General features: G+C 46.6%; 1 protein-coding gene across 1 annotated transcript; it reads right to left on the bottom strand.

Annotated features, from left to right (window-relative positions):
• Positions 1–21,042: 21,042 nt before the first annotated feature.
• On the bottom strand, positions 21,043–23,447 carry s1pr4 (sphingosine-1-phosphate receptor 4). Its single transcript, XM_079740397.1, has 2 exons — positions 23,394–23,447; positions 21,043–22,792 (listed from the first exon to the last, which is right to left on the bottom strand). The coding sequence occupies exon 2, from the start codon at positions 22,607–22,609 to the stop codon at positions 21,347–21,349; it is 1,263 nt and encodes a 420-aa protein (XP_079596523.1). The 5' UTR covers positions 22,610–22,792; positions 23,394–23,447; the 3' UTR covers positions 21,043–21,346.
• Between the last annotated feature and the right edge of the window lie 4,093 nt (positions 23,448–27,540).

A 27,540-nucleotide genomic window follows, 5' to 3' on the forward strand; every position in this document is an offset into this window, starting at 1 on the left:
TTGTGACATATATCAGAATAATCAGAAATTGTGTGTCTGTGTCTGGGTGCGTGCTTGTGTGTGAGCTGGTGCATGCCTGCTTGCATACCTGAATGTGTGTGTTTGTGTTTTCTGGGTTTTTTACTTGTATTTTGTGTTTTTTTGGTATTTCCACACTTTACCACATCAGGACAACGGGTTTGTAATCCATTTAACCACATAGGCAATGGATGAGGTAGGCAGGCATCCTCCACAGTTAAAGAACTAGTGTGCTCTTAAGAAGAAGAAACACAACAACAACTAACCCTGCAAACATTTACAAACAAGACAGTGGGATACAATGAAGTGTGTTCCTAGTAAATTGAACAATAAATAACAGTAAATTGATCTATACAAGGGTAAATATGCCAGTTGAATTTGTATGGGTTTTTGGTTGAGCCTGTGTTGAGAAGTGAACTCTCTGCTGGTTTGGGAAACAGGACGTGGGCAGAAGAACTGGGCATGCCAAGGAACCTCTGGAGCTGGTTTGCATAGTCTCTCATTGTGTGTGTGTGTGTGTGTGTGTGTGTGTGTGTGTGTGTGTGTGTGTGTGTGTGTGTGTGTGTGTGTGTGTGTTTGTGTGTATGTGTTTATGTGTGTGTGTTTGTGTGTGTGTGTGTGTGTGTGTGTGTGAGTGTGTTTCTGTGTGTGTATGTTTATGTGTTTATTTGTGTGTGTGTGTGTGTGTGTGTGTGTGTGTGTGTGTATGTGTGAGTGTGCGTCTTTATGTACGTGTTTATGGGATTATGTCTTCATGTGTGTATATGTTTGTATGTGTTTATGTGTTCATGTGTGCGTTTATGTGTCTGCATGTGTTTGTGTGATTGAGTATATGTGTGTGTTACATAAGGTGTGCCTGTGATAATCACAGCATGTCGATTCTTGTGATGTTTGCCAAAATGACCTTTCTGTGCTTTTTTGCATGCATTCTTGTCTGTCTGACATGATTGACTTTAAGTGTTTGTGTATGTTCTGGTCCCCATTCTTCATGGTTGTGTACCACAGGGCGGTTTTGTGTAGGCCTTTGTTTCCTTCGTTGCCAGGCATAAGTCTTCTCATTCCCCATTCTTTTCATCCCACATTGCTGTCCAGCAGCCCAAACAGGTAGTCCAGCAATTAGTCTCTGGTGCTTCCTCTGTCCTTAAAACTCCTCACCTCGGAAGTCAGAGAGAGAGGGAGAAAGAGAGAGAGAGAGAGAGAGAGAGACAGAGAGAGAGAGAGAGAGAGAGAGAGAGACAGAGAGAGAGAGAGAGACAGAGAGACAGAGAGAGACAGAGAGAGCGAGAGATGAGTGAGAGAGAGAGAGAGAGAGAGAGTGATGAGAGAGAGACAGAGAGAGAGAGAGATGAGAGGCCGCCCTCTAATTTTGTGCAGGAAAAAATGATGAATGGCCTGATAAGACTCGGAGCCTGTGACGAGACAAATGTTTTCTAGAACATTGCAGGGACTGCAGTTCTGCTCCTGTACAGAGCGCTGAGGTTTAATTAATGAATGTGACGTCCAGATTCGTAGCACGTTTTTGAAATACTGTCCGGCTTCTCCTGGTTTGCCTTGTGATCATTCTAGATTTACAGCGAGGAACCGAATGCAGCCATGGGCAACCAGTGCTCTCCCTGGGAGGCATGAAACACTTAATCACAGAGACGTCCTTCCTTACTGTATATCTTGCCAACCAGGCCACTGCAGTTCATGTACTCCACTTCCTATAGACTCCCAAACACGTTCGCAGCATTGTACATGTCGCTAATGAGTGTTGGGAGGAGCACACAGCGCACAACAGTCGGCGCTCATATTCGGAGCAGATTAGAGGAGATGCACGCACACATCCCAGAGTCTGTCGCAGGACAGACAGACAGACTGGGAATACGTATACACATCTAAATCGGTACCTGCATACGTAGTTGCATACATGTTATTATTCTTTCTCATGCTACTCTATAAGACTGGTCAGACCTTTCAGCAGGTTTTGATTACACTCACAATGGCTCTGTTTTGCTCACTCCCCTACGTCCATGGACGGCCCCAATTAAACGGAACTCTTCAATGTTTCCAAAGAATGCTGAAGACAAGTTTATTTTTAAACTTTTGACCCAGGGGCAGTGGGTGGGGTGGGGTGGGGGGGAAGTAGGCTAATGTTTGGGTCATTTGTTTGGGTTTGGCAGCCAAATTCTGTAATGTCATGACTCAAAACAATTGTTATGGTATATGCAACATTGCTCCGAACCGAGAGTCACTGGCCCATTAGTTCAACGCTGGCAAAAAAAATGCAAGGCACACAGAGAAAAAAACACAATCGATGCCCTCTCCGCCTGCGGTAATATGAGCCCGCACCTGGGCTCCTTCAAAGCACCTTAGCACTTCCCATGAAAAGTAGGGAAAATTGACGTGTCGCTTTAAGGAATGACTCGGTGAGAAAGGAGATAAAAAAGCCTAAAGCAGGAGGGAGTGGAGGTGTGTCAATTGTACGTGTACATGTCAAACTGATAAATACATACAAGCACTTGGGACAGCTACACAGAGAGCGAGAGGGAGAGAGGGAGTCATCAGTGCCATGATATAACGAGAGAAAAAGAGACAGAGATATGGATAAAGATATATATAGAGAGAGAGAGTGAGATAGAGATAGAGAGAGAGAATGGCAGAGGGAGAGAGGGAGAAACGCATTAGTCTCTAAGAGCCATAGCTCTCCTGCAAAAGACTAATGCAATTGCCACAATAAGAGTGTCTCAACGGAGCCTGGAAAAAAACAAGAAGGGGATGAAAGAGGAGAGGCAAGGAGGGAGGGCAAAAAGAAGGGAGGGCGGGAGAAAGAGCGAGAGGGAGAGAAAGAGAGGGAGAGCGAAGGAAGGAGAACTGGCAGCACTGCCTTCGGACTCATATGGACAGTGGATCTCCTGGGACAACGAGTCTGTCTCTCTCTGTCTCTCTCTCTCCCTCTCTCTCTCTGAGTGTGAGTCCTCACTGAGTGGCTGAGTATAGGACAGTCCTGTACCGCGTGCGTCTCTAGGGTGATTTCTCAGGTTCACAGGGAAGGAAATAGAGAGGTGGAAATAGACCGAGACAGACAGACAGATGGAGGGAAAAGGTCCGGTAATGTGTAGGCAATAGTTAGCAGCCAGCTGGCTGGGTGTGTTAGCTCTACATCTGACCTCTGTGTGAACAGAGTAGCCTCCGCTCTCCCCCTCTGCCCCTCTCCTCCCTCTCCTCCTCCCCCTCCTCTCCTCTCGTCTACACGCCTCCACAGGCTGTGGGAAGAAGGGAGCGGATCTTCAGCCTCGCCTCCTCTCTGCTGCCGCCACTGAGGTCAGGGAATCACCCGCGAACCAGGAACGGGACGGGAAGGGACGGGACATCCTGGCCCTTAAAGAGACATCCAAGGACACCGGGGGTTGCCGTGCCAACTGTGTGTGTGCGTGGATCCGAGATGGAAAAGTTGGCACAGCGTGTCAGACCAAACAGTGGAGAGAGTGGAGTCAGTCATAGCAGTAAAGTCACGCGAATTCCAGGGTGAGTCAGATGCCGGTAAACTTGTTCACTTGAAAGTCAGTTCTTAAGTCAGTGAGTCAGTCCGTTTGCCGTTCAGTCTGTCGGGAGCTCCCAGTGCTCAACCTCTCCGCCCTCTGCCGTGCCAGCCACCACAGAGCCCTGAGGTGACTCCGAACAAATGAGAAGCAACGACGGATCTGAACCCGTGAACCCGGTGAGTGAACCCGAAACCCCAGCTCTCACTCTTATGTGTCGATAAAAGTTTGAATTTAAAAATTCTATGTTTTTGGATGCATTTCCGAAAATCCTTGTGTTTGCCTTTGTGCGGTTCCCACCAGTGGAGACAAGAAACCGGTTGTGTCCAGGGCAGTGATTATATTTTATCCCCTAGACGGCGCCTGACTATTCCCGCTCTAGCTTTGATCATTTTTGAAGAGGTCCATTGAGAGATTCTCTCTGCTCACATTTGCTCTTTCTCATTCACCTGCTTCTGTGTCACCCATAAAAAAGGTCAAATCCGTCACACGCTGTACCGTTCGAATAGCATATTGTTACGCGGCGTCCAGCACAAAAAAACATAGCCATTTAACCAAAGCCATGTGGGAATTGTCTGTAATTTCAACCCGTCAGAAAGGGGACAGCTTATGTTTCGTCCCTCCGAACACACACACACACACACACACACACACACACACACACACACACACACACACACACACACACACAGACACACAGACACATACACACATGCACAGACACGGTACACAGTCTGTGTGGCTACTTTGCCAACGCCTTTTTCTCAGGCAGCCCGTGTTGTGGGGGGTCTTAATATGACGCCATTAGCTCACCGCCGCCTGTAAAAAAAAAAAAGCCTGAGTAATTTGATAAACTAATCCTGCCAGAGCCAAGCCCACAGAACATTTATAGACAAATAGTTCAAATATTTGACCGTGCTCCAAAGCTTTATCTGGCTCTGCTAATTCAGTTTGAGTTGTTCCCATGGATAAGACCAAGGGCGCCTCTGTGCTGATTAAAAGACTTTGAAATAACCCGGCAGTCAAAGTACTTCCATTTATCATTAACAGTCAATTACTGCAGTCCATGCAAACACCCAAGACAATAGTCTCTAAAAAGGTATTACTGTGTATGGCAATGGCATGAACAATGCTGAAATCAGTACACACATCTTACAAAAAAGTTGTGTCAAAAAGGTTAAAATATTAGGAGGCATATTTACACATCCCCTTCACGATTCTGTCGAGGGCGTTACCACGGGAACCATTAACAGATGTTTGTTTTTCCGAGGGTGGGGGGGTTGGCTGCCTTTGTGGTTATCATCTGTTGGGATGAATGTGTGTGTGTGTGCACATGAACTTTGGCGCGCATGTTTGCCATTCTTTGCATGTCTACTTGCCCTTTGGCGTCCACGGAGGCGTTATGTAGGTGTGTCCCTGTAAAGGTGTGTGAACAAATGTGCATGTGTGTATGCAATGTATGCACGCATGCATGGGAACATACGTCTGCATAACTTTCTATTTAGTTAGGGTGTGTATGTCTGTGCGTTCCTGCGTATTTGTGTCTCTGTGAGTGAGTGTGTGTGTGCATGTTTGTGTTTGTGTGTTGGAGTGTGTGTGTGTGTGTGTGTTTTTTTGTATGTTCCGAGGACTGACTGTACGTCTGCGTTACTTTCTGATTTGTTAGGGTGTGTGCTCATGTGTGTGTGTGTTTTGGTTGTGAGTGTGAGTGTGTGTGTGTGTGTGTGTGTGTGTGTGTGTGTGTGTGTGTGTGTGTGTGTGTGTCCATGGGTACTACTATAAGTCTGCATAACTTCTAGAATCGTAAGGGCAGCTGCATGTTTGTCTGCTCCTCTGTGTGTGTGTGTGTGTGTCTGTGTGTGTGTGTGTGTGTGTGTGTGCATGCATGTGTGTGTGTGTATTTTAGTGTGTGTGTGTGCTCGAGCGTGCGTGTGCGTGTGTGTGTGTGTGTCTGCACAGTCTACACCGGCATGGCTCCCTGTGTTGTTTTTGCCCTCTTGCACCCTGTGTGTTCCCCTGCCCCCCCCCCCAGCCCACTCTTCAGATCAACTGAAGAGTGTTTAAGTGCACAGGACAGCATGGTTTCCCTAAGCCCTCTCCGACCGGCCACACCGCATCGCCACAGAGTGTTTCTGTCTGCGCCGGGGCAATTACAGCACACATCCAAGCTCTCTCTGGCGCGCACTAAATGAAGGGGTCTTTGATAGTCTCCCACGGCTGATGCATATTTACTTTTTATGACCAAGCGAGTAGTAAACAGCTTCCCTTGTTGGGGCTGGGGCAGGAGCGTAAACACATGGCTATTAACACACACACACACACACACACTCGCGCTCGCGCAAATACACACGCGATCAAACGGACACACACACACACACACACACATATGCACATATTCACACTCATACACACACACACACACACACACACACACACACACACACACACACAGACACAAATCAAACACAGACACACACATGCATGGACTAAAGCATGTCTCAGCGCAGTTTGCTGATAGAGCGGAAAGATTCCCCCCAAATAAGATACCAATTAATTGTTAAGTTACGCTCATGCACTTTAGAGTCTCTAACCGGCAGCGCACCTCTGTGGTTGTGTGTGGGGAAAGAAGAGTACATCCACACTGGAGCTGGAGATAACCTCAGACTCAAACTGGGACGCTAACCCAGTTCTCAGGCACGAGTAGAGCCATGCATCGCACGGTGATACTGCATCTTTGAACAAAGCCAATACCGTATAATCAGGCTCTGGTACCTTCCAGCTCCTCATCCCCTCAGAGAGAGAGGGAGAGAGAGAGAGAGAGAGAGAGAGAGAGAGAGAGAGAGAGAGAGAGAGAGAGAGAGAGAGAGAGAGAGAGAGAGAGAGAGAGAGAGAGAGAGAGAGAGAGAGAGAGAGAGAGAGAGAGAGAGAGAGAGAGAGAGAGAGAGAGAGAGAGAGAGAGAGAGAGAGAGCGAGAGAGAGAGAGAGCGAGAGAGACAGAGAGCGAGAGAGTGAGAGAGCGAGAGAGTGAGAGAGAGAGAGGGAGGGAGAGAGAGAGAGGGAGGGAGAGAGAGAGAGAGAGAGAGAGGGAGACATGGCGAGTGTGGCGGTCAGACCTAAACGTTTGCCTGGGTTTCATTATCAGGTTTGTCGGGCTGCTTTGTCTCGTGGAGCCCGCCACTGCCGCCGCCGCTGAAGCAGCGGCGGCAGTGGCCGCGAGCCCCCGATGGGAGCCATGTGTGGCGGGAAACAGGCCCGGCTCTGTGGAGCTGTGGCAGGCTCCAGGTGGGAGGGGGCCCGACGGGGACAGGGGTCACGACCCCAACATGTCCACTCCCACCCCCCACCCCCCGCCTCGCCGCGTCACATGCCATCCTGGCTCGTCCCTCTTTTCACTCCCTCGTTTGATTTGCTGTGTCGATGTGTCGGTGTCCCAGAAGGGGGACTCAATTTCATAGAGAGGCGATGAAATGTATTACATTGTACGCATAACTATATACAGAATGAAATGCATGTTAACCGTGGCGTTTACGCATAATTAATCTGATTACGAACAGGAAGTGGCAGGCTTGCATGCCAAGGAAATCAAAGACAAAATCAAAGTGCAGACCATCCTTTGTTGGCATGGCCCTCGTCTGGGCTAGTGTGTCTTGGGCGTAGCGCAAATACCAAGTCTCCAATTCTGACAATTTGCTCTATTAATACCCACCAGTGTCCTTGGATGAACCCCACAGTTTGTGTGTGTTGGTGTGTGCTTTGTTTTGTATGTGTGTATGTGTGTGTGTGTGTGTGTGTGTGTGCGTGTGTGTGTGTGTGTGCGTGTGTGACTCAGATTCCGAAACCACTAATTGGACGTACCTTGACTCATCAACCAGCACAGACGTCTTGTTAGCATCCTAATGCACTTACTCTGCCTTGTGATTCCCCTTTCTCTTTCCATATTTATATCTCCCCTACAGCCAATTTGTCTTAATGTTACTCTGATGCGGATGAGGTTTCACTCTAACTCTCTCTCTGGGTCTGTTTGGCGGCGACCCCACCCACTGTGCTATCAGGATATCAGCCCCTGTTAGCTAATAGCCGGGAAAGGTATAACGCTATCAGATTCACATCAGATCGGCCAGGCTCGTATCCAGCTCTGCTATTTCCCCTTATGCATTATGATCCATCATGCTTCAGGCCAGAAGGCTGGGTGTCTATATATACAGAATATATATATACACACATAATATCCTAACCCTAAAGAAAGAGAGTTGTTAGAGATACTGATGCTGTGTATCAATGCTTATTGCTACATCGACTCATGCTAACCCTATTTACTAGACCATAATGCAACTGTTAAGTCATTATTAGTTAATGCTTATTACCGCATTTATTAAGGTTAATTAATGGCTCATTCATGTACCCTTGTTGCAAAGTGTTACCCATTGATTTAATCTCACAATTGCCAAAATTAGATCAGATTCCAACATCCAGTGCTATTTCATTGTCTAAAAAGTAATTCGGCATGAAATTACATCCCCCACAAATTTCATTAACACCGCGCAGAAGTGGATTATCGCTGACGGGACTCGCGGAGAATCTCCCCGCACGGAGCGCAGCGCCTCCATCATCGCTCAGGTGTTCTGCGTGGTGGTGACCTAATGGGCTGAGTAATGAAGCTCCGATCCCCCGGCCCCACACTACTAATGACTCTCTAATGCCCATCGGGGCCCCTGCGTTACCCTGTGCGCGTGTGAAGAGGAGTCACCTGTCGTCGAGACCCACAAGTCTCTGTGGCATCTCTTTGACCCCATGTGTTCCATGACTGTACGTGGGGGGGTGGTCTTGAGCCTTGTTGGTAACAGAAGAGCGTAGGTCTCGCGGGGTGATCCAGGTGTCACAGAGTTCAGAACCGGGGCCTTGGCCCCTGCTTCTAATTATCCCCCGGATGAACTCCAAAAGGCTCGCCGTTTCAGGAGCGGACAGGAATGTTCTCGGCTACGTTTCGGAGAAGCCCGGTGCTCTGTAGTAGCATCTGCTCTGCACACTGAACAGAGGGAGGAGGCTGTGTAATGTGGAGTCCATAAACCCGGGCTTTTAAAACCGGAAACTTGGCACGGCAGCCACTGCCATAGGACTGAGTATTCCTTTGTTCCTTTTCTTCTCTGTTCTCGCTCTCTCACTCTCTCTCTCTCTTTGTCTCTCTCTTTGTCTCTCTCTCTTTGTCTCTCTGCCTCTGTCTCTCTCTCTCTGGGTCTCTCTCTCTCTCTCACTCTCTCTCTCTCTCTGTATCTCTGCTTCTCTCTATCTCTGGGTCTCTCTCTCTCTCTGTATCTCTGGTTCTCTCTATCTCTGAGTCTCTCTCTCTCTCTGTATCTCTGGGTCTCTCTCTCTCTCTCTCTCTCTCTCTCTCTCTATCTATCTCTGGGTCTCTCTCTCTCTCTCTCTCTCTGTATCTCTGGGTCTCTCTATCTGTGGGTCTCTCTCTCTCTCTCTCTCTCTCTGTATCTCTGCTTCTCTCTATCTCTGGGTCTCTCTCTCTCTCTCTCTCTGTATCTCTGGTTCTTGCTATCTCTGGGTCTCTCTCTCTATCTATCTATCTATCTATCTCTGTCTCTCTCTCTCTCTCTCTCTCTCTGTATCTCTGGGTCTCTCTCTCTCTCTCTCTATCTATCTCTCTCTCTCTCTCTCTCTCTCTCTCTCTCTCTCTCTCTGTAACTCTGGGTCTCTTTATCTCTTGGTCTCTGTTTCTCTTGCTGTCTCTTTAACCTCGCCTGCTATTCGTGTACCTGGGCTGACGAATGGCGGTAGAGCCGACGTGCGATGCAGACCACACCCACACACATTTTGGTGTGAACTTGAAAACTTACACCTGCACTCATCCCTATGCACCCCCCCTCCCCCCCCGAGTGGGTAACCACAGTCGCCGGTGTTCAAGGCTCATCCCTCTTCGTCTTTCTTTCCCTTCATTCCTCTCCTCTTTTGGGAGCTGGAGCCTCAGTGTTGTTGCTTTTTTTTGTTCGGTTACGACTTGTTCCCTCTCGGTTCCCTCCACCTCCTCGTCCCTCCTGCTGACGAGGGCTTTCTCCAGGAGGAGGGGGTGAGGCCACTCCTCTCGGCCAACACTGCAAACCTCACGCGTTCTAAATCCAGACACCCGGTCTGGGCCCTGCCTTCCGAGGCCGCGCCGCGGACGATAATAACTCGCATTAGGTTGCGAATTATGTTCCGGTGTCTTGGCATCGCACGTAGCCACGATGTGACCTTATGCTTTCATAATCTGCACACAACGGAGGCTTTTGTTTTGCTGCCATGGATACAGGGAAATCACTTTGACTTGTGCTGGACCCCCTTCGCAACCACGAACGTGCTAGCCCGCAGTGTTTGTTTAAGAACTGGTTGTGATTAGGGTTTCCCGGCACGGTGCTACCTTAGAGCTCCTCGGCTTAGATTCATGGGTTGGGGGTTGTGCGCCAACAAGGATTCCACAAACCCTAAAATATAACCTTGTATTGCTCAGATGTATGGGGAGGACTGGTTGGTGTGTGTTTGATGTGCTGTGCGTTTGCTGTACATCACTACTTCAGATTGGCATGGGATTGGCAAGCAGTTCGGTCCAGCCTGACTGCCAGGAATGTGTCGTGTTATCGAAACCGTTGTGTTTGTATTTGTGATGATTGATACGAAGAGTGAAATCATAAGTGAAGTATTTCCTATCAACGCCTACACACCTTGCATTGAAAAACAGAGATGAATGTTAGATGTTAGGCCCACTCCCTTGAGAGCTAATATCTCACCAAAATGTTCTTTCTCGCACACACATGTGCACACAGACACAAGCACAAACAAACACAAACACGTATACATATATACTCAAGCACAAACACACACACGTACACACACACAAAAATAAGCTCACGCATGCTAACACTTATACATATACAGAACCACATAGTCATAATGGAATACACAACACACACACACACACTCCCTCCTCCACCCCCCTCCACCCCACACACACACACACACACACACACACACACACACACACACACACACACACACACACACACACACACACACACACACACACACACACACACACACACATTCACTCACTCAGTGAAACCCAACTTTTTAGATCCAAATCTCAACAGCATAAATAAACCTATTCATTGCTGATTCCAGGGAGGGAAGGATGCAGGCAGAGTGTCAACAATGCTTGACAGGGCAGACATTTTCCTCCGTCTGCAAAGGATTCTGGGACACTTGTGTTAAGCTGCACACAATGTCCCACGGCTCTGAAGACAGCTATAAACACAGCGCTCCCTGCTACCCAGGCCTGCTATTATCTGGAGATGCAGCAGACATCCAGTTCCTCTTAAAAGAATAAAAAACGTTTATAGATTGTAAGCGGATATCGTAATCTCTTAATGGCTATTTAAGTGTCTGTCTGCGACTCGGAAAGAGAGTCTATACCGTAATCATGTAGAATTAGCGAGCCCATGGTGAACGTAATCCATAATTCCATACTTCCATGCACAGCGGGATAGGGAGTTCTCAGACTCCTGGTTGGCTCTTCCTTTGGCTTCAGTAATCCGTGCAGGCGCAGTGGAGGAGAAACGCTTCACAGACAGAATATGGATGTTCACGTCCGAAACCCTTTCCGTGCTGCAAAACAATCCTGTCGTGATCCTTTAGCCCGCCGAGTCAACCCCTGGAATCTCTGCTTTCACAACAGACCAACCGAACCAAACCAAATAGCAAACGGATGTCGTGAAAACCAAAAAAAAGTGTAATCGAGTTATGGATGTGGGTTTCTTCCCTTCCCTCTCCGATCCGAAATGTGTCTTCAAATGGTTTGGCGGCGACAAACAACGACGAGCACAACTGTATATCACCCTCACGGTCTTTACAGTGTTTTTGGACACAAATCAAATCGAAACACAAGTATATTCATTTTGTTCCTCTTGGACGATCATGCAATCAGGCCTATTCAAGCTAGGGCCATCCCCCCCGGGGGCACCCTTTTTGTTTTGGAAACACAACATGTAATGGGCCCGGGAGAGAGCCACACAGACTAACACTAAACTTTGGTTACGTTCCTCTGTTCCTGCGCGTCGTCGAGTCTCACGGAACACGCGGGGCCGTGCCAATCAGCGGGGCCCGCGTGTTCCGACCTAGTTCCACATCTGCTGCTGAGCCACCATGCTGACACCAGCGCCGTGGAGCTAGGCAGCTTGCACGCGGCCATCCCTCATGTTCCTGCACACGTAGGGACTTTATCCAGGATTAATCCCTCCTCTCGCCGCCGGCTCCCGTGCGTGTAGGGGAGACTCGTGTGACATTTTACATTTTTGTTTCCGAACATTTTGTGTGTTTGCGTTTTGGCTTTCTTTTCCCCAAGCGCTGGTTTGGGAATAGGGTGAAGTCGGTTTGTGCTAGTGATGTCTCGTCGAGCATAAAAATATGAAATATGCATTGTGTTTGTGTGTGTGTGTGTGTGTGTGTGTGTGTGCATTCGTGCTGCATAAGGTGTACGTATGTAGGGCCGCTGTTTGTCGATTGATCCATCCACCTCTTTATATCTTTATATCTTTTTCTTCTTCTTGTTTTGCAGGTTGGAAGCTCTGAGGTTTGGACGGTGTCTGGACGATGGAAGACGGCCAGCAGTGATCAGCATGATCAGACCGCAATGATTAGCCTGCTCAGACCGCAGTGATTAGCCTGCTCTGAACGTAGCGATCAGCCTGCTCAGAACTTAGTGATCAGCCTGCTCAGACTGCAGTGATTAGCCTGCTCAGAACATAGTGTTCAGCCTGCTCAGAACGTAGCGATCATCCTGCTCAGAACTTAGTGATCAGCCTGCTCAGACCGCAGTGATTAGCCTGCTCAGAACGTAGTGTTCAGCCTGCTCTGACCATAGTGATCAGCCTGCTCAGACTGTTCAGCCTGCTCAGACCATTGCTGTGGTGGGGGGGGTTCCTGGCACCGTGATTTGGTGCACAAAGAGAAACAAAAATCACATTGCCAGGGATTTCCACTCCTTCACAGCTCGCCTGGCATCCCAGACCCAGTCTGTCTGCGGCGTTCCCGATCCCGTTCCCACTCATCTCCCGGGCTCCTCTGGGCTTTTTGTGGTTGACACACGACACGAAGGGTTGCCATGGGTGCATAATAATAAACATTGTGCGATACTGAAGTTCCGTTGGCTTTCATAAGGTTCAGTAGATTACCTTATGGAATTAGTTTACTGAGAGGACGGGGACTACACAGTGGTCCCCTTGATGGTCGTTGCAAAGCCTCTAAAGCTGCCTCTACAAGAGCAGCTGTCTGAAACTTCAGCTGTCCAAACTGCCCCCCCCCCCCCCCCCCCCCCCCACACACACACACACACACACACACACACACACACACACACCACCTCCCCCTCTTAAAAGCAGGCAGGAAGTCCGACGCAAATGAATTTGATTACCGTCCATTTCCAACATTGTTGTATCTGTGTCTCATGCCTGGTGGGGCTATTGCGTTTCACAACTCCTGGTTTACCAGCGACCCTCCCGGTTTCAGGAGGAAAGGGCGACGTGCGAGATGTTGTTCCTGGTGGAAATGTAATCAAGGAGCCCCCCCTTCTGCTCCCTCTGTTCCCTGACTCTTAAATAAAGTATGTAACAATCAGTTACAGGATACTGGCGCCCCGAAGCCCGGCAGGATTGGGAAGTCACCGGTGAGTGGTCACGATGGGAAAGGTCTTGCCAGTCCCCCCTTACCGCAAGTGAGCCAGTGAGTCGCCCAGGGCACAGAGCTTAGCTAATTGGTGAGCATTGATCCCTGCAATGTGTTGTTCACAGTGGCTAAGTTCAGTGCCCGAGGTGAAATAGATGATGTCGACGAAGGAGATTTGTTCCAGTGAAACGATGGAAAGAACTTGATGATCTTGGATGACGATGAAGTAAAGAGTGTAAGGGTGTGTGTGTGTGTGTGTGTGTGTGTGCGTGTGTGTGTGTGAGTATGTGTACGTGTGTGTTAGATTGTGCATGTGTCAATGTATTTTTGTATTGTAAATGTGTGTGTGTGTGTGCGTGAGTGTGAGTTTGTGTGTGTGTGTGAGTATGTGCACGTGTGTGTTCGATTGTGCATGTGTCAATGTATTTTTGTATTGTAAATGTGTGTGTGTGTTTATGTGTGTGTGCGTGAGTGAGTTTGTGTGTGTGTGTGAGTATGTGCACGTGTGTGTTCGATTGTGCATGTGTCAATGTATTTTTGTATTGTGAATGTGTGTGTGTGTGTGCGTGAGTGTGTGTGAGTTTGTGTGTGTGTGTGTGTGTTTGTGCATGTGTGTGTGTATTCGCGTGTGTGTGCGGGTGTGGGGGTGGTAATCAGAAGACCAGCGACGGTGTGGGCGTGTAAATGAACTACAGCAGGGTTCAGTGTGAGAGCTGTGTGGATCTGGACCGGGGTTCCGGCCCCGTCCTTCCCTTTTTAATCGTGTGATGTTATACAGGCCGCAATCCAACAGCACCGAATTCAAAACACGTTCAAGTTAACGTGCGTGTTTCACCTTAACGTCAGCCAGAAGGCCCCGAAGGAGGTTTTCCATTCACTGAAAGATCCATCCAAATTCCCCTTTCTTCAAGCATGGCCAAAAACCATCACGTGTGACAGGAAAATAAAACATAATGCGCTTTTCCACCTTCAAACGAATACAGCGTGACTCTGGTCCGACGCGATCGGGATTGTGCCGGAGGGCTTGTTCGGATGACAGGAATGTCGTCCTGCATTTCACAGGCTGTTGAGACGTCCCCGTTCTTCCCGCCCACTCCTTGTTCACACTTCAACAGTGTGCCGGTTCACTAGGGACAGACACAGGCAGGGACACAACCTCACACCCCAGACATCGTTTTAAATGAACCCATTGCAGCTGTCATCTCATGATGGGGCTCAGGTGACCTACATAGACAGTGCAGTACATCGACACCGTCCTGGAGCTGAGGGGGGGGGGGGGGGGGGATACTGTCCTTCCAGGTCTACCCCTCCCGTGCCTACTGAACTGGTATCAGTGTTTTATCTGAAACTGGCTCAGTTCAGCAGGAACCGAAGTGGTAGCCGTAGTCCCAAACTGATTCAGGGTCAACCAGCGGTCCACCGCCTCAGTCTAAACCATCATTTAGAAGACTGTGATTGGCTGAGTGAGAGACCACACACACAAGGAGGATCCAGAAGGGCGGGGCTCCCAGCTATTGGCCCCGATGAGATCCCGCATTCCAAGCAACCATAGCACCATACAGTTATACTGTCCCCTTTTCTCCGGCAAAGCAGGAATGTTTCCTAAGCCGATTTGACCCTTTTCTCTGCCCAGGTAGGTAGACCCATTGATCACACTGAAGTGTTGATGGGAATATGCTGCATACTGATGCTGTTTTTAGTTACTGCTCTGTTGTTTGGCCTTCATGTATATTTCAGCAACCCATTTTTGTCTAGACAAGGCTGGGGACAGGTCTCTCTCTCCCTCTCCCCTCTTCACTCCTCCCTCTCTCTCTCTCTCTCTCTCTCTCTCTCCCTTGCTTTATTCCCTGAGCAGCCAAGGCGAGATGGAGAGAGAGAAAGAGAGAGAGAGAAAGTGAGAGGGAAAGAACAAGCCTGAGTTGGGAGATAATCCCAGTTAAATGGCTACCATGATTAATGCAATCACCCCAAAGGCCTCGTCCACTATCAGTGATTCGGGCAGGTGTGTGCAAAGCGTGGCCCCCCCTTGCTTCGCCTCTGCTGCAGAGACAGGTCTCCACCACAGAGGAAGAATAGCAGCTCCTTAGACGGAAGACGTCCATTCCCAACCATGAGAATGGAAAGTCATTAGTGAGGCAAGGCAATTCCCCTCTGGTTCCACGTCCGCATTGATAGTGGATGGCGCCATTCAATTACATCTCTGTTCCAGTTAAAAAAACTTCTGCAGATGAATGTTTTCTAACCTTGGGGATGTTGCCTAATTTGGGTAAGGCGGTTTTTAATGGAAACGAGTGGGGAGGGCCCAAGGGCAGCGCCCCAGCCAAGTAATGGGACCAATCAGAAGTTAGTAGGTGATGGATGGCTCTTCTCCAGCTGCTGATTACATTACATGCAGCCATAACATCGTTCAAAATATCACTGACATTTGATTGGTTGATGAGTCGTGTTTTCTTCTTCTGTTTTCCGAATGCGTTGGTTGTTATCATTGCTCTGAGCAACACGTTGAATAAACCTGAAGTCCGATCATCCATAATTGTGTTTTTAATGGATATCCTCACAGCAGAAGTGTAGATATTGTACATATTGACTGTACGACCAATATTAAAAAGGTGGTTCTTTATCGATAATATATTATATGTATAGTATAGTATTATGTTATTATATCTGACCTCACCATCCTCCACAAGAAAACATGTAATAATAGTTTCATAATAGTTTCATTGATGTTAACAAAAGACTTAACCCTTGTTATAGCTCATTCAGCATTCAAACGTTACCTTCTATCAGTAGACTACTGGTAACAGACATATAAAAAAACAGATATAATTGCCAGTGTCCAATTCACAGGCACAGTATTTCTAAAGATGCTTGTACGTTCAGTGTAGCCACTACAGCTACACCCTGTTACACCCTCCTCGAATACCGCACGCGCTGAAATCATAGAATGTGAATTAGCGAGTCATCATCAGATTTACAGTAATACGATACACAGACACACACGCAAGCAAATGCACGCACACACACACACACATGCACACACACACACACACACACACACAATCACACACATAGACATAAACAGATGCAGACACACACAGAGAATTGTGGAGCCCTAAATAGGTTACCCAGACCAAAGCCATACTGCTTTGACCATGCTTCTAAATCTGGTCTCCATAGTGATGTCAAAGCCTCTTTCATCTGCTCTGGGGCCTCAAAGGCTGACCAGACCCGGTCATGTGGTCTGGGGTTCTATCGGGGGCTGCTGGGTGTGTTTCCGCCCCAGCCCTTCGATCAAGGCCGCGGTTTCCGGGAACCGTCTCCCCTCTCCGCACCGTACAGGGGAGGCCGGGTATAATCGGGTTCATCCGGAGCTGAAAGCGGGGAACATCTGTGGACCGAGAGAGGCGGCGTTCCCTCCTCCGCCTTGTCCTTGTTGTCCTGATGACAGGTCCGGGGCGCGGCGTGCGTCCGGGTTTGGGGTCAGAGCCCGCTCACCGCTACTGCTGCTGCAGGATGGCCGAAGGCCCCGCTGTCCCCTTCCCACAACCCCGCAAGCTACGCCTCGCAAATGACAGAGGAGGAAGCCTGGTGGCTTGGAGGAATTCTACACCCACGTCATGATGCATGAGGACATGGAGGGGATATGGTCGTGTGGTAAGAGGATGTGTCACGGAAATACATGCAGATTGAAGGGAAGTTTGACATAAACATTGGATGTCATTCGAATTACGCTTCAGTAAATGCTCCAAATACTGCCATAAACATTCATCTTGGTTGTCACAGTGTCATAATCGATCAATGAATATAACTTGAACAATGTTCTCAGATATCCATAAATATTCCCTCTAAGAAAGAGTCATGTAATTTAATAACAATAAACAACATTACTATTAAAAGGGTAAACCTATTCAATTACAGTAGTTTGGTTTTTTTACAGTTTTTTGGTGTGAAAACCGACCCTTTAAAAGGTCTTCCGTAACACAATTAGTTAAGTGGTCCTGCCAGGGGGAGGGAGCACAGCACGAGACGAGGGAGACGGTTTCCAAAAGAAGAGGGGTGACACGCTCAAATACTTGTCCAAGGTTGAGAGCAAAGTCACTGCGGTTAAATGGGACGCGCAGCCTCGAGAAAGTAAGCAAGCCATCGGCACGCAAACTAGTCAGGGAAGGAAATACACCGCAGCACGAACGCAGGGGGAATTTAAATCAGTGTATCCTTGTTGATACATATTTTTAACTCTCTTTATCACCGAAACGTGGGGGTTAAGTCAACAACTGCCTTTGAATAAATCAAGCCTCCTGCGGTGTAATTCTCATAACCCCGTTCCATTGGAACCGACGGCCTGCCGATCTAGAATCGGATTGGGCAAAACTAGACATTTGATAAAATCATGAAATCTCCAAATATACCCCTTCTGGGATCTCATGCTGCCATAACCTTTTCTTTGGCGTCTCTCTGAACTTTTATTTATTCATGGAGACCAAAAAAATGCATGAAGAGAAATAGAGCAAAATAGATGACTCATTCTCTTTAAAAACAGAGAGAACTGATGGGAGCAAAACTGACTCTTTGCTCCTCTATCCTCCCATTTTGTACCCTGTCCTCATTTATTTGTGTGTGTGTGTGTGTGTGTGTGTGTGTGTGTGTGTGTGTGTGTGTGTGTGTGTGTGTGTGTGTGTGGTGTGTGTGTGTGTGTGTGCGTGCCTGTTTGTGCATGTTTTTGTACATGTCTTAGTGTCTTGAAGTGAATGAGAAACAAGTTTACCAATCTGTTTTTCCAAACTATTTCCAAGGACCGCATCAACCTCAGGGAACCCTAAGGCAGGATTCCACAACCAAGTGTACAGCAATCAAACAGACGCTTACAGTTGAGAACGTTAGAGAATTGGTTTTGCATGCAAAAATATCGGAGTCTGTCATACGGACTTGTAGAATCTGTTGATTTTGTTTTCTGGTTCCAAAGCCAACCACATTATTAACCAATGAAATCATTCCTTCTTTGACCTCAGGCTGTACAAGGTCAAAGAAGGAATGATTTCAATTGTGTTCACAGCGCAGACATACCATGCCATGTTGAAGGTTCAGTGAGTAATTGGGATAATATACCGGTAGCCAGCCGGTTGGTCATTCTCCTGTGATATAGTGAGAACTCTGTGATGTCGCCAGCAGTATGAAATCATCCTGTGTGTCTCTGAGAAAGACCAGATAAACGGTGACCTCACACCCATCTGGCCGTCTGTGTCTCCATTACCTCAGTGCCTCACACACTCTTACACACACACACACACACACACACACACACACACACACACACACACACACACACACACACACACACACACACACACACACACACACACACACACACAAATGTACTGCAGGTGACATTTTGAGAGTGTTGAGTCCTAATTCTGGACCTCACTTAGTGTACTTTAGCAATATCTTATCATTTACCCTTACACCAGCTTCGACCACGAGAACACACATAAATATGTACTTTGGCTACAGAATTGCGTGAAATGCCATCAAACTGCATTTCACACAAAGGAACTCAGCCATGACAATGCTGAATAGTGAACCGTTTCTGGGTTCTTTGACAATAATCGTTCGTTGTAATCCATTTAATTTCATAACATAGTTCAGGAATCCATGTGTAGCAATGTGCATACTAAACGTCACCTATAGGCGGCTGCCACACTCACACTCCTTTGTGGCTTTGTGAAAGATGACCTTTACCGCAAAGGTTACCTTTACTGCCTTTACTGGGCTCCTCCAGACAAGGCCGCACGCTGGGGGTGTTGATAGCCAGTTTATTGTAAGATTTGCATACAATAATGATGCTGGTGCTCCATGTTTCCATGCAGGAGATCTCTCCCTGAGTGCGCCTCACACAGCGTCAGATTGCAATCAGTCTGACTCCGGGTGAGGCTGCTTCAACCAGACATCGTCCACACACACTCCACACTATGCAAATATGGAAGACCTCCAATGCGCCCCAGACTTGGTAATAGCCACTCATGTGATTGTTAGACTGAGTGAGTGAGAGAAATCGAGAATGGTGAAAAGGCCCATTCTCAGTTTTAACTTCTAACAGGCAAACAAAAAGGCAAGAAGTGCCAGTTGAGAAAATATACCAAAGAAAATGTCAACACAAAAATAGACGATCAATTAGTTTTAATCTAATAGTGGTTGTTTATTGAAAGTTCAGAAATACAATTCCACTCGTTTGAAGGTCAACAAGACATCTGTCTTCTTATGCACATAATAATCTGAATACTTTTCCCATTCCGTCACTCCGTCACTCCGGGCTCTTTGATTGGACCGTCCTGGAAACTCCGCCCAATCTCTCTGCAGTGCGTAGCCAGGGCTGTCTCACTCTCTGCCTAACCTTCTGCATTTGTCTCCCTCTCTCTCCCTTTCTCTCCCCCTCTTGACAGTGCATCATTAGCTGTCTGTTGAACACCTGGATTCAAAGTAAGCAGACGTAATTAGAGAGGGTTTGGTCACGTCTGCACGCAACCTCCATCAACCCATTCTGCCTCAATTAGAGCAGAGAATGGACCCTCTGGTTGGAGGTGTGAGAGGGGGGGATAAAAAGATGGAAAGAGAGAATTGGGAAGAGACCGAAGGGGGGGAGAGAGAGAGAGCAAGAGAGAGAGAGAGAGAGAGAGAGAGAGAGAGAGAGGAATTTAGGATCAGCCGTTGACATGTTGAATATGATACAACAACCATTTCTGAACCCAGAGCTAATAAAGGCTGGAATTTGCAGCCTATTTCATCAGGTATTGCCCTTGGAAACGTGCCAGGACCATGAAGGCAGACTTTATCCCCTCACTCTTGAATCGAAAGAAGCAGGATTGTGTTAATGGATGTGAGGGAGAAAAAAAAATCAATAAAACGCACCGCACAAGCACCAACACAGAGACATATGCGCATGACACACACACACACACACACACACACACACACACACACACACACACACACACACACACACACACACACCAATCTGTTTTGGGGTTGTCACTACTGTTATGTCTGAAAACATGCAGTTTGTTTTCATAATGTTTCCTGTTGGACTCTGTAGGTTATGCACTGCTATTGACAGGTTACTGTGTCTTTAAGGTTTTCAGCAGTGTTATACGGCAAGGTCGTAAAATGTAAGTTGTGCGTCAGTTCGGTAAACGCAACGAACGAAGCAACACGTTGTGGTCATTGACTCCTACAGGAACACAATAACTACCTTGACAATAATTGTAATTATTAACAAAAATACCCAGTCTGGGGATCGCTAAGAAGTCCCTATCCTATCTTATTGCTATAAAACCCTGAAAAACAATTAAATTGCACCCTCAATTAAGAAGAACTGCACGTTTGTTGAACATCCGCTGAAGGAGCTGTAGTGAGCCAAATCGCATCGACTAATATTTGGTACGATTCTTTTTTTTATTTCAGGCCTGTGGCTAAAGCACCTTTGCACGTCTCATTTCCGCCCTCCCACCTTCGCTGAGTGAGTCAATACTGTTTGGATTGAAGCTCCGTGAAATGTCTCCCTCTACAGTTGACAAGTAGTTTGTAATCAATAGAACTCATATTGACAATATATTAGTCAATCAGATTGAAATTATATTTATTACCTAAAATAATATGGCCCAGAGCCTACTGGAGACTATATACAAATGGCCTGTGTTGCAAAGACATTAGTTGCATAATTTGTTAAATAGCAATATTGCAACACTGAGTCAATGATGAAGGTTTAATTTCGATTTTATTGTACTTTTTTTTATTGTGTGTTTATTTGTATTTTACAATTATACATGAACATCCATATTTTAATGGTTCAAGGATTTAAAACACTACATTACATTATTACACAGTAGCCTACAAACTTACATAATTACATTGCAATTTTACTGCTGAAAATCCTCTACAAGCTACAATTCTGTACAAAAACAAGATAGCGAACTCAAAACAAAAGTTAGCCTGTAAAAACGGTTGTTTGAAACAAACTTCAAAGCCAGAAAAACCAACATGTGAGTAGGCCTATCTCTTCAAACGTTGCAACAGGAACCCTGAACTCAGATGAGATTTTGGGCGCACCCCTAGTTACTTGAAACTGAAAGACAGGTGGTGGTTGAGCTCAGCCTGTGCTTTCTCCCTGAGCCCTTTTGATTCTTGCGGGGTGTGGACGGTGGTGATGCTACACTGAGATTCCGGACCTTGCTAAAACTGTTCCTCAGACTGTCCCTCCTGCTCTCCGAGGTGCTGCTGGTCTCCTTGGAGGTGAAGCTAGTCGGTTGACACAGGCCAGCCCTCACGCAGCAGCAGAACAGCAGCCCGGCGATAGCTTTCCTCAATTCGCTGCTCCCCAGGGTATAGATGATAGGGTTCAGCGCAGAGTTCAGCACAGCCAGGCAAATGAACCAGTCGGCCCCTGACAAAAGCTTACATTGGCGGGAGACGCAGAAGAAATCCACCAACAGCAGCACAAACAGTGGCCCCCAGCACACCACGAACACGCCCACGATGGACACGACCGTCTTGAGCAGCCCCAGGGAGCGCCGGTGACTGCGCTGCGAGCCCAGGTGCGCGTTGCTGTGCACGTGACAGTAAATGGCGCCATAGAGCACGCCGATGGCGAGGAGGATGAGAAAGAATATGAGGAGGGAGAACAGGATGTAGCTCTTCGAGTACAGCGGGAGCAGGGTGGAGCACGCGTCCAGGTCGCACACGCAGTTCCACCCCAGCAGGGGCAGGAAGCCGATGGCGAGCGCCAGCGCCCAGCAGAGCACCACCAGCATGTAGATGCGGTACGTCTTGGTGGCGGACTTCTGGGGCAGCGGCGCCATCATGGTGGTGTAGCGCTCGAAGGCGATGAGCAGCAGGCTGAAGATGGACGCGGCCAGGGCCACGAACAGCGTCCCTTCCCTGAACAGCCAGAGCCGCGGGCTGAGCGTGAAGGTACGGCTGCCCGACAGGCTGATGTTGACCACGTAGGCGACGCCGGTGAGAAGGTCGCTGAGGGTGATGTTGGCGATGCAAACATAGACCCAGCGGCGGCTGTGGCAGATGCGTGAGAACACGGCGACGAGGACCAGAAGGTTCTCCAGGACGATGAGCAGGCTGACGAGCAGGGACACCACGGTGGTGACGCTCACCTGCCTCTGGTTGTTCAGGAGGTACCTGTTTTGAAGGCGGCCCGTGTGGTTGTAGTGCTGCCTGATCACGGACATGGCGGCAGCGGCGGAGGCGGAGGCGGCGGCCGCCGCGGCGCCGGCGGTGTCTCCGGAGCCGTTGGAGACGTTGGGGGTGGCGGGTTGGTGGTAGAGGTGAGGGCAGGAGGAGGACAGACTGAACAGGTCCATGGTCTGTGGGGAGGGGGGGCCGGGGTCCGGTTTGGCGTGGGGGGTTGTCGAGGATGGGTGGCGGAGGTGATACACTCAAGTCGAGTGGGATGACTTAGACTGCAATGGAATTAGTGTGGAACTCCTGCTCTAGGACAGGCTATCACACTCTTGCCAAAGTTTGTCAGTCAGACTGCAGCCCACCTGATGAAATAGCCAAAAAGGAAATTATGTAAATAATATATTTTATTTAATATTTTATATATAATATATAAATATTTTACTTAAGCATAAATTAAGTAATTATATTAAATTTAAATTAATTAGTTAAAGTGACAGATGTACCTCATCGAAGAAATTAATCCCTTAGGCTTGCAGGCTACTGATAACCAAATCTGTATCGCTTTCTCATTGGTGTGCTTAGATAAACAAGGTTTAAATAACTCTGACATGTGCTGGGACTCACGATTGAATTGTGGTTAAGAAGGAGAAGTGAGTAATGTCAGGGGCATTAAAACCACTACCACATGAAGTAACCCATGCATTTCAGAAAGAGTATAAATAACTTCCAAATTGAACAAACAATATGTGCTATGTCAAATATTCAATAACATGTATTGGATATATATTAGAATAACAGTAACATCTTACAATCAAACAATTACTCTCTTACAATATTTTCCAAATTTAAATTAGGAATTTGAAAAAAAAGAGATACATGATTGAGAAAAATATAATTAAGATTCTTTACATTAATGCCTGATAAATGCAAATAAAGTCCAGGCAAAGCCTAACCAGTACTTACAGCACAGCAGAGATCAGAAGCTGATGGTGATGCTGGCAGTGCAGTGAGTGCATTTCCTCTTGCTGAGTAGTACATATGTTTGATGGGGAAGTAAGCCTGTAAAGATAAGGACACCACACCCAAAAACACACACACACACACACACACACACACACACACACACACACACACACACACACATACAGTGAGACTGAAACTTATTCCTGCAAAAAAACATACATACATACATGCATACATACTAATGTTGTTCAAGTTTTAGTACAAGTTTGACTCAACTGTTTTTCAACCTTATTTTCATGCATTGACTTGGCCAAAAAATTATTGTTAAAATTATATTGTCTTTCTCCATTAGTTTTCCTGAAGACACAGCGGATGTTCTCCATTGCCTTTGTGCAACAAACTACCTCTGAAATATGCTGAAATTAAATATCATTGCAAAAGCTGCCCCATGATGACTTATGCGGGAAGGGGCACTTTCAAAACATGATCATTCCACACGAGAGCCGTGCATGCTGTGCGAGTAATGTAATTGTACAATGGTTTTGTTTATGTGTGTCTTCCACAGAATTTGGCATTCTTTCAAAATACTTCATCAATTTCGGGGGTTTTCAGAAGAAGGAACAGGAACTCTCATCAGATGAAGTGTGGGCCCCTCCCTTCACACTCTACCAGCTGCGGTGGCATAGTTGGATACCTCAACCACATCAGCAGCCCATAGTATTGCCCTCAAGCACCCCACCCCTGCGTCAAGACCCTGATCACGCAGGCCACACAGCACAAAGTGACATAACCTTCACGCGTCACGACGGGGTTGAGCAAACATCAGCTCAATACAGAGACGATACGGCACAGGAGATTTAGAGTGACTTGCCAAACCACTTGTTGTTTAGTTGATCTTGGTATTAGTAATATATGTTTTATTGACTTCTATATGCAACACAAACACAACACAAATTCCAAAAGCATGTGTATGAGCTGTCGTATACATATGGATAAAAACCAGTTGGGACTATTACTAACTGTGTAGACTGGGCACTGTAGATATACACTTATTAAAATCCCCTCCTGAACATCCCATCCACCCGCACAAATTTTCTTCGGTACAATATCTCTGTTACAAAACAGTAGACAAGGCTAACACCACACCTTGTAGTTCCTGATATCAGGCCCAGGCTCTGTGCCGTCTCCCCAACCCAGCAGTTCTATGGTATATATCAAGGCCTCTTTCCTCCTTGTTAACAATAAATCCACCTTCCATGCAGTTTAGACCCAAGAAGCACGCAAGCAAACAAAAAAAAACAGAGCTTGACATGTAAAGTTACCAGATGATCATATCATACATGGAAGATAGAGGTGAGATTGTTCATGAAAATGCAGAAAGGTTATTCATCACAACATCTTTGGGTTTTTCAGTCAGAATATGAACAAAAAATCATAACAAACAATAGATGTAAATCATCTTTATAAACACAAGGGGTATTCAAAGGCCTCCCCCATGAGACACACATGGTAATCACATGTGACCCCCCTCTTCCGAGACCTCCACTGGCACCCTGTAATAGCTCGCATCAGATTCAAGATGATGGTACTGGCATACAAGGCAGTCGATGGAACTGCCCCTGCCTACCTCCAAGCATTAGTAAAGCCACACACCCCAGCTCGATCCCTCCGCTCAACTACCTCAGCTGGACGTCTGGTACCGCCATCGCTAAGAGCAAGCAAAGGTCAATCAGCAAAGTCACAACTTTTCTCTGTTTTGGGACCTCAGTGGTGGAATGAGCTCCCTGTCGATGTCAGGATCGCAGGGTCGCTCACCAGCTTCCGCAAAAGACTCAAAACTCACCTGTTCAGAGTTCACCTCGACTCTGCATAGAAACCAATGCATAGCCACCATTGAATGTTATACGTCCTGGCACTTGTACATTGCACTTATTCAAGGTACTTAATTGTGTAGCATCTACAGTAGCTGCTATCATTGCTTTACACGGGGAATGGGTTAGCCTAGCGATTGTAATACTTGCACTTGGTTCTATGAACATCTTTACTGTACCGACAGCGATATATTGTTTCACTTCTTATGACAAATGTACTTATTGTAACAAATGCACTTAGGATCGCTTTGGATAAAAGCGTCTGCTAAATGCCCTAAATGTAAATGTAAATGTAATTTATGAAACAACTTCTTCTTTTTTGACTACCTATAAGAAGTCACAGATTTGAAATGTGCCGCACATAATTAATAATGAATACAAAGGAATTAAAGGGATAGATACTACTGTTCCATCGCAAAGCAATGCTTTTTCAACAACACCTATAAGTGCTCTGGGGTAAACGCCCAAGTGTGTGTGTGTGTGTGTGTGTAGTTGGGTGTTAGCTTGCACATTTTTACATGCACTTATGTGGCAGTTCACGTGTGTGTGTGTGTATGTGTGTGAGTGTGTGTGTGTGTGTGTGTAGCTGGGTGTTAGCTTGCACATTTGTACATGCACTTATGTGGCAGTTCACGTGTGTGTGTGTGTGTATGTGTGTGTATGTGTGTGTGTATGTGTGCGTGTGTGTGTGTAGCTGGGTGTTAGCTCGCACATTTGTACATGCACTTATGTGGCAGTTCACATGTGTGTGTGTGTCTGTGTGTGTGTGTGTGTGTGTGTGTGTGTGTGTGGCTGGGTGTTAGCTCGCACATTTGTAAATGCACTCATGTGGAAAATCACGTGTATGTGTGTGTGTGTGTGTGTGAGTGTACATAAATAAATATATATATATGTAAATATATATATAGCCTATATATATAAGTGTATTTCTATGCATACATATATACATCTATAGATAAATATATATATAATATCTATACTTTGCATAGCCCCTGTATGCGCCCCTCCAATTTAGTAGGCAGCTAACTTTCAGAATGATAAACCCAATAACAGTACTGACTGTGCAACTGTGCCAAGTGGCGTAACTCAGATGGTTGGTGACGTTTCGATTGTACGGGCTACAAGCCAGTTGAAACGTTACATATTGCGACTTTAATTAAATAAATAAATCTGTGTATTTTTGTATAATGGGAAAATATACAAAATATTTTTCAATTTCACTACATATCAATATCGTTACGTTCATAGACTTTTCATGATAATATTTTTTTTTTATGGAAAAAAATATTGTTAAACAACTACATAAACAAGGTGGTAGAATATTGACGCCTACTGGCTGTTTAACGTCAATGGAAGTTATTAGTCGAGAATATGTCAATAAAACCACATGCTACTGTACACATAGACTTTTCTCAGGGCTATTTATTTATTTATTCATTCAAAATAAGTTGTAGTAGGATCGTTTTGCGAAATTGCCATATTTATTACACAGCTCTTCTCAATACTGTGGAACGCTCTGTTCACTTGCATAGGCCATTCACAACTTTATATTAGACAATTCACCGTTGCTAAGCATATAATGACCGCTGTAAAGGAAAGTGGATTTTTTTCTTTAAAGCTAGGGTGGGTCATTTTTTTACTGTAATATTTGGCAAACTGTCATAACAGCCAGTCAGCTATATGTAGGTGAAGTGCTCTGAGAATATCTACCCATTACTTTGCTCTCCCCTGCCTCTGTGTGCCGCCCCCAAAAATTGCCACCGCTCATGTACACTTTGACCAATCAGAGCGAGGCTCTGATTCTCCGTTCTTATTGGCTGTGGGACTGTCCGTTCACCTTGGCAACGACGTTGGTGCGTCCCTGCGTGAGCGTTCACGAGCCTAGCAGTCTGACAGTTTTGCACTACTACGCCGACAACAAATGAATAGCAATGTCTTCATCAACGGCCCCTAAATTTCCCATTCCCCGGATACCAACAACTAACACCGCTAAGAAAAAAAGAGGAAAGACACTTGTTGAAAGGACAGCTACTAAAAGGGAGGCGGAGGACGTAAAATCGGACGCTGAGATGGCTACATTTCTTATAGACAGGTAAGGAATAGTGATATCTCTCCATGGTATATTGTGAAGAATATGTAAAGTGTCGGCTGGTATGTTTTTTTTACTAGGCAGAGCCATGATAACTGTTACATTACGGTTCTGTAATGTAACCGTTTCAATACGGTTCCGTAGGATGTCTTGCATCGGCCCATGGTTCTTTTCCGGTCCGTTTTAT

The sequence above is a fragment of the Pollachius pollachius genome (assembly GCF_949987615.1).
Source record: "Pollachius pollachius genome assembly, chromosome: 7".
Lineage (NCBI taxonomy): Eukaryota > Metazoa > Chordata > Actinopteri > Gadiformes > Gadidae > Pollachius > Pollachius pollachius.

What these genes read in the sequence shown, in the direction of transcription:
- s1pr4 (XM_079740397.1), bottom strand. Translation starts at nt 22,609, where the DNA reads ATGGACCTGTTCAGTCTGTCCTCCTCCTGCCCTCACCTCTACCACCAA.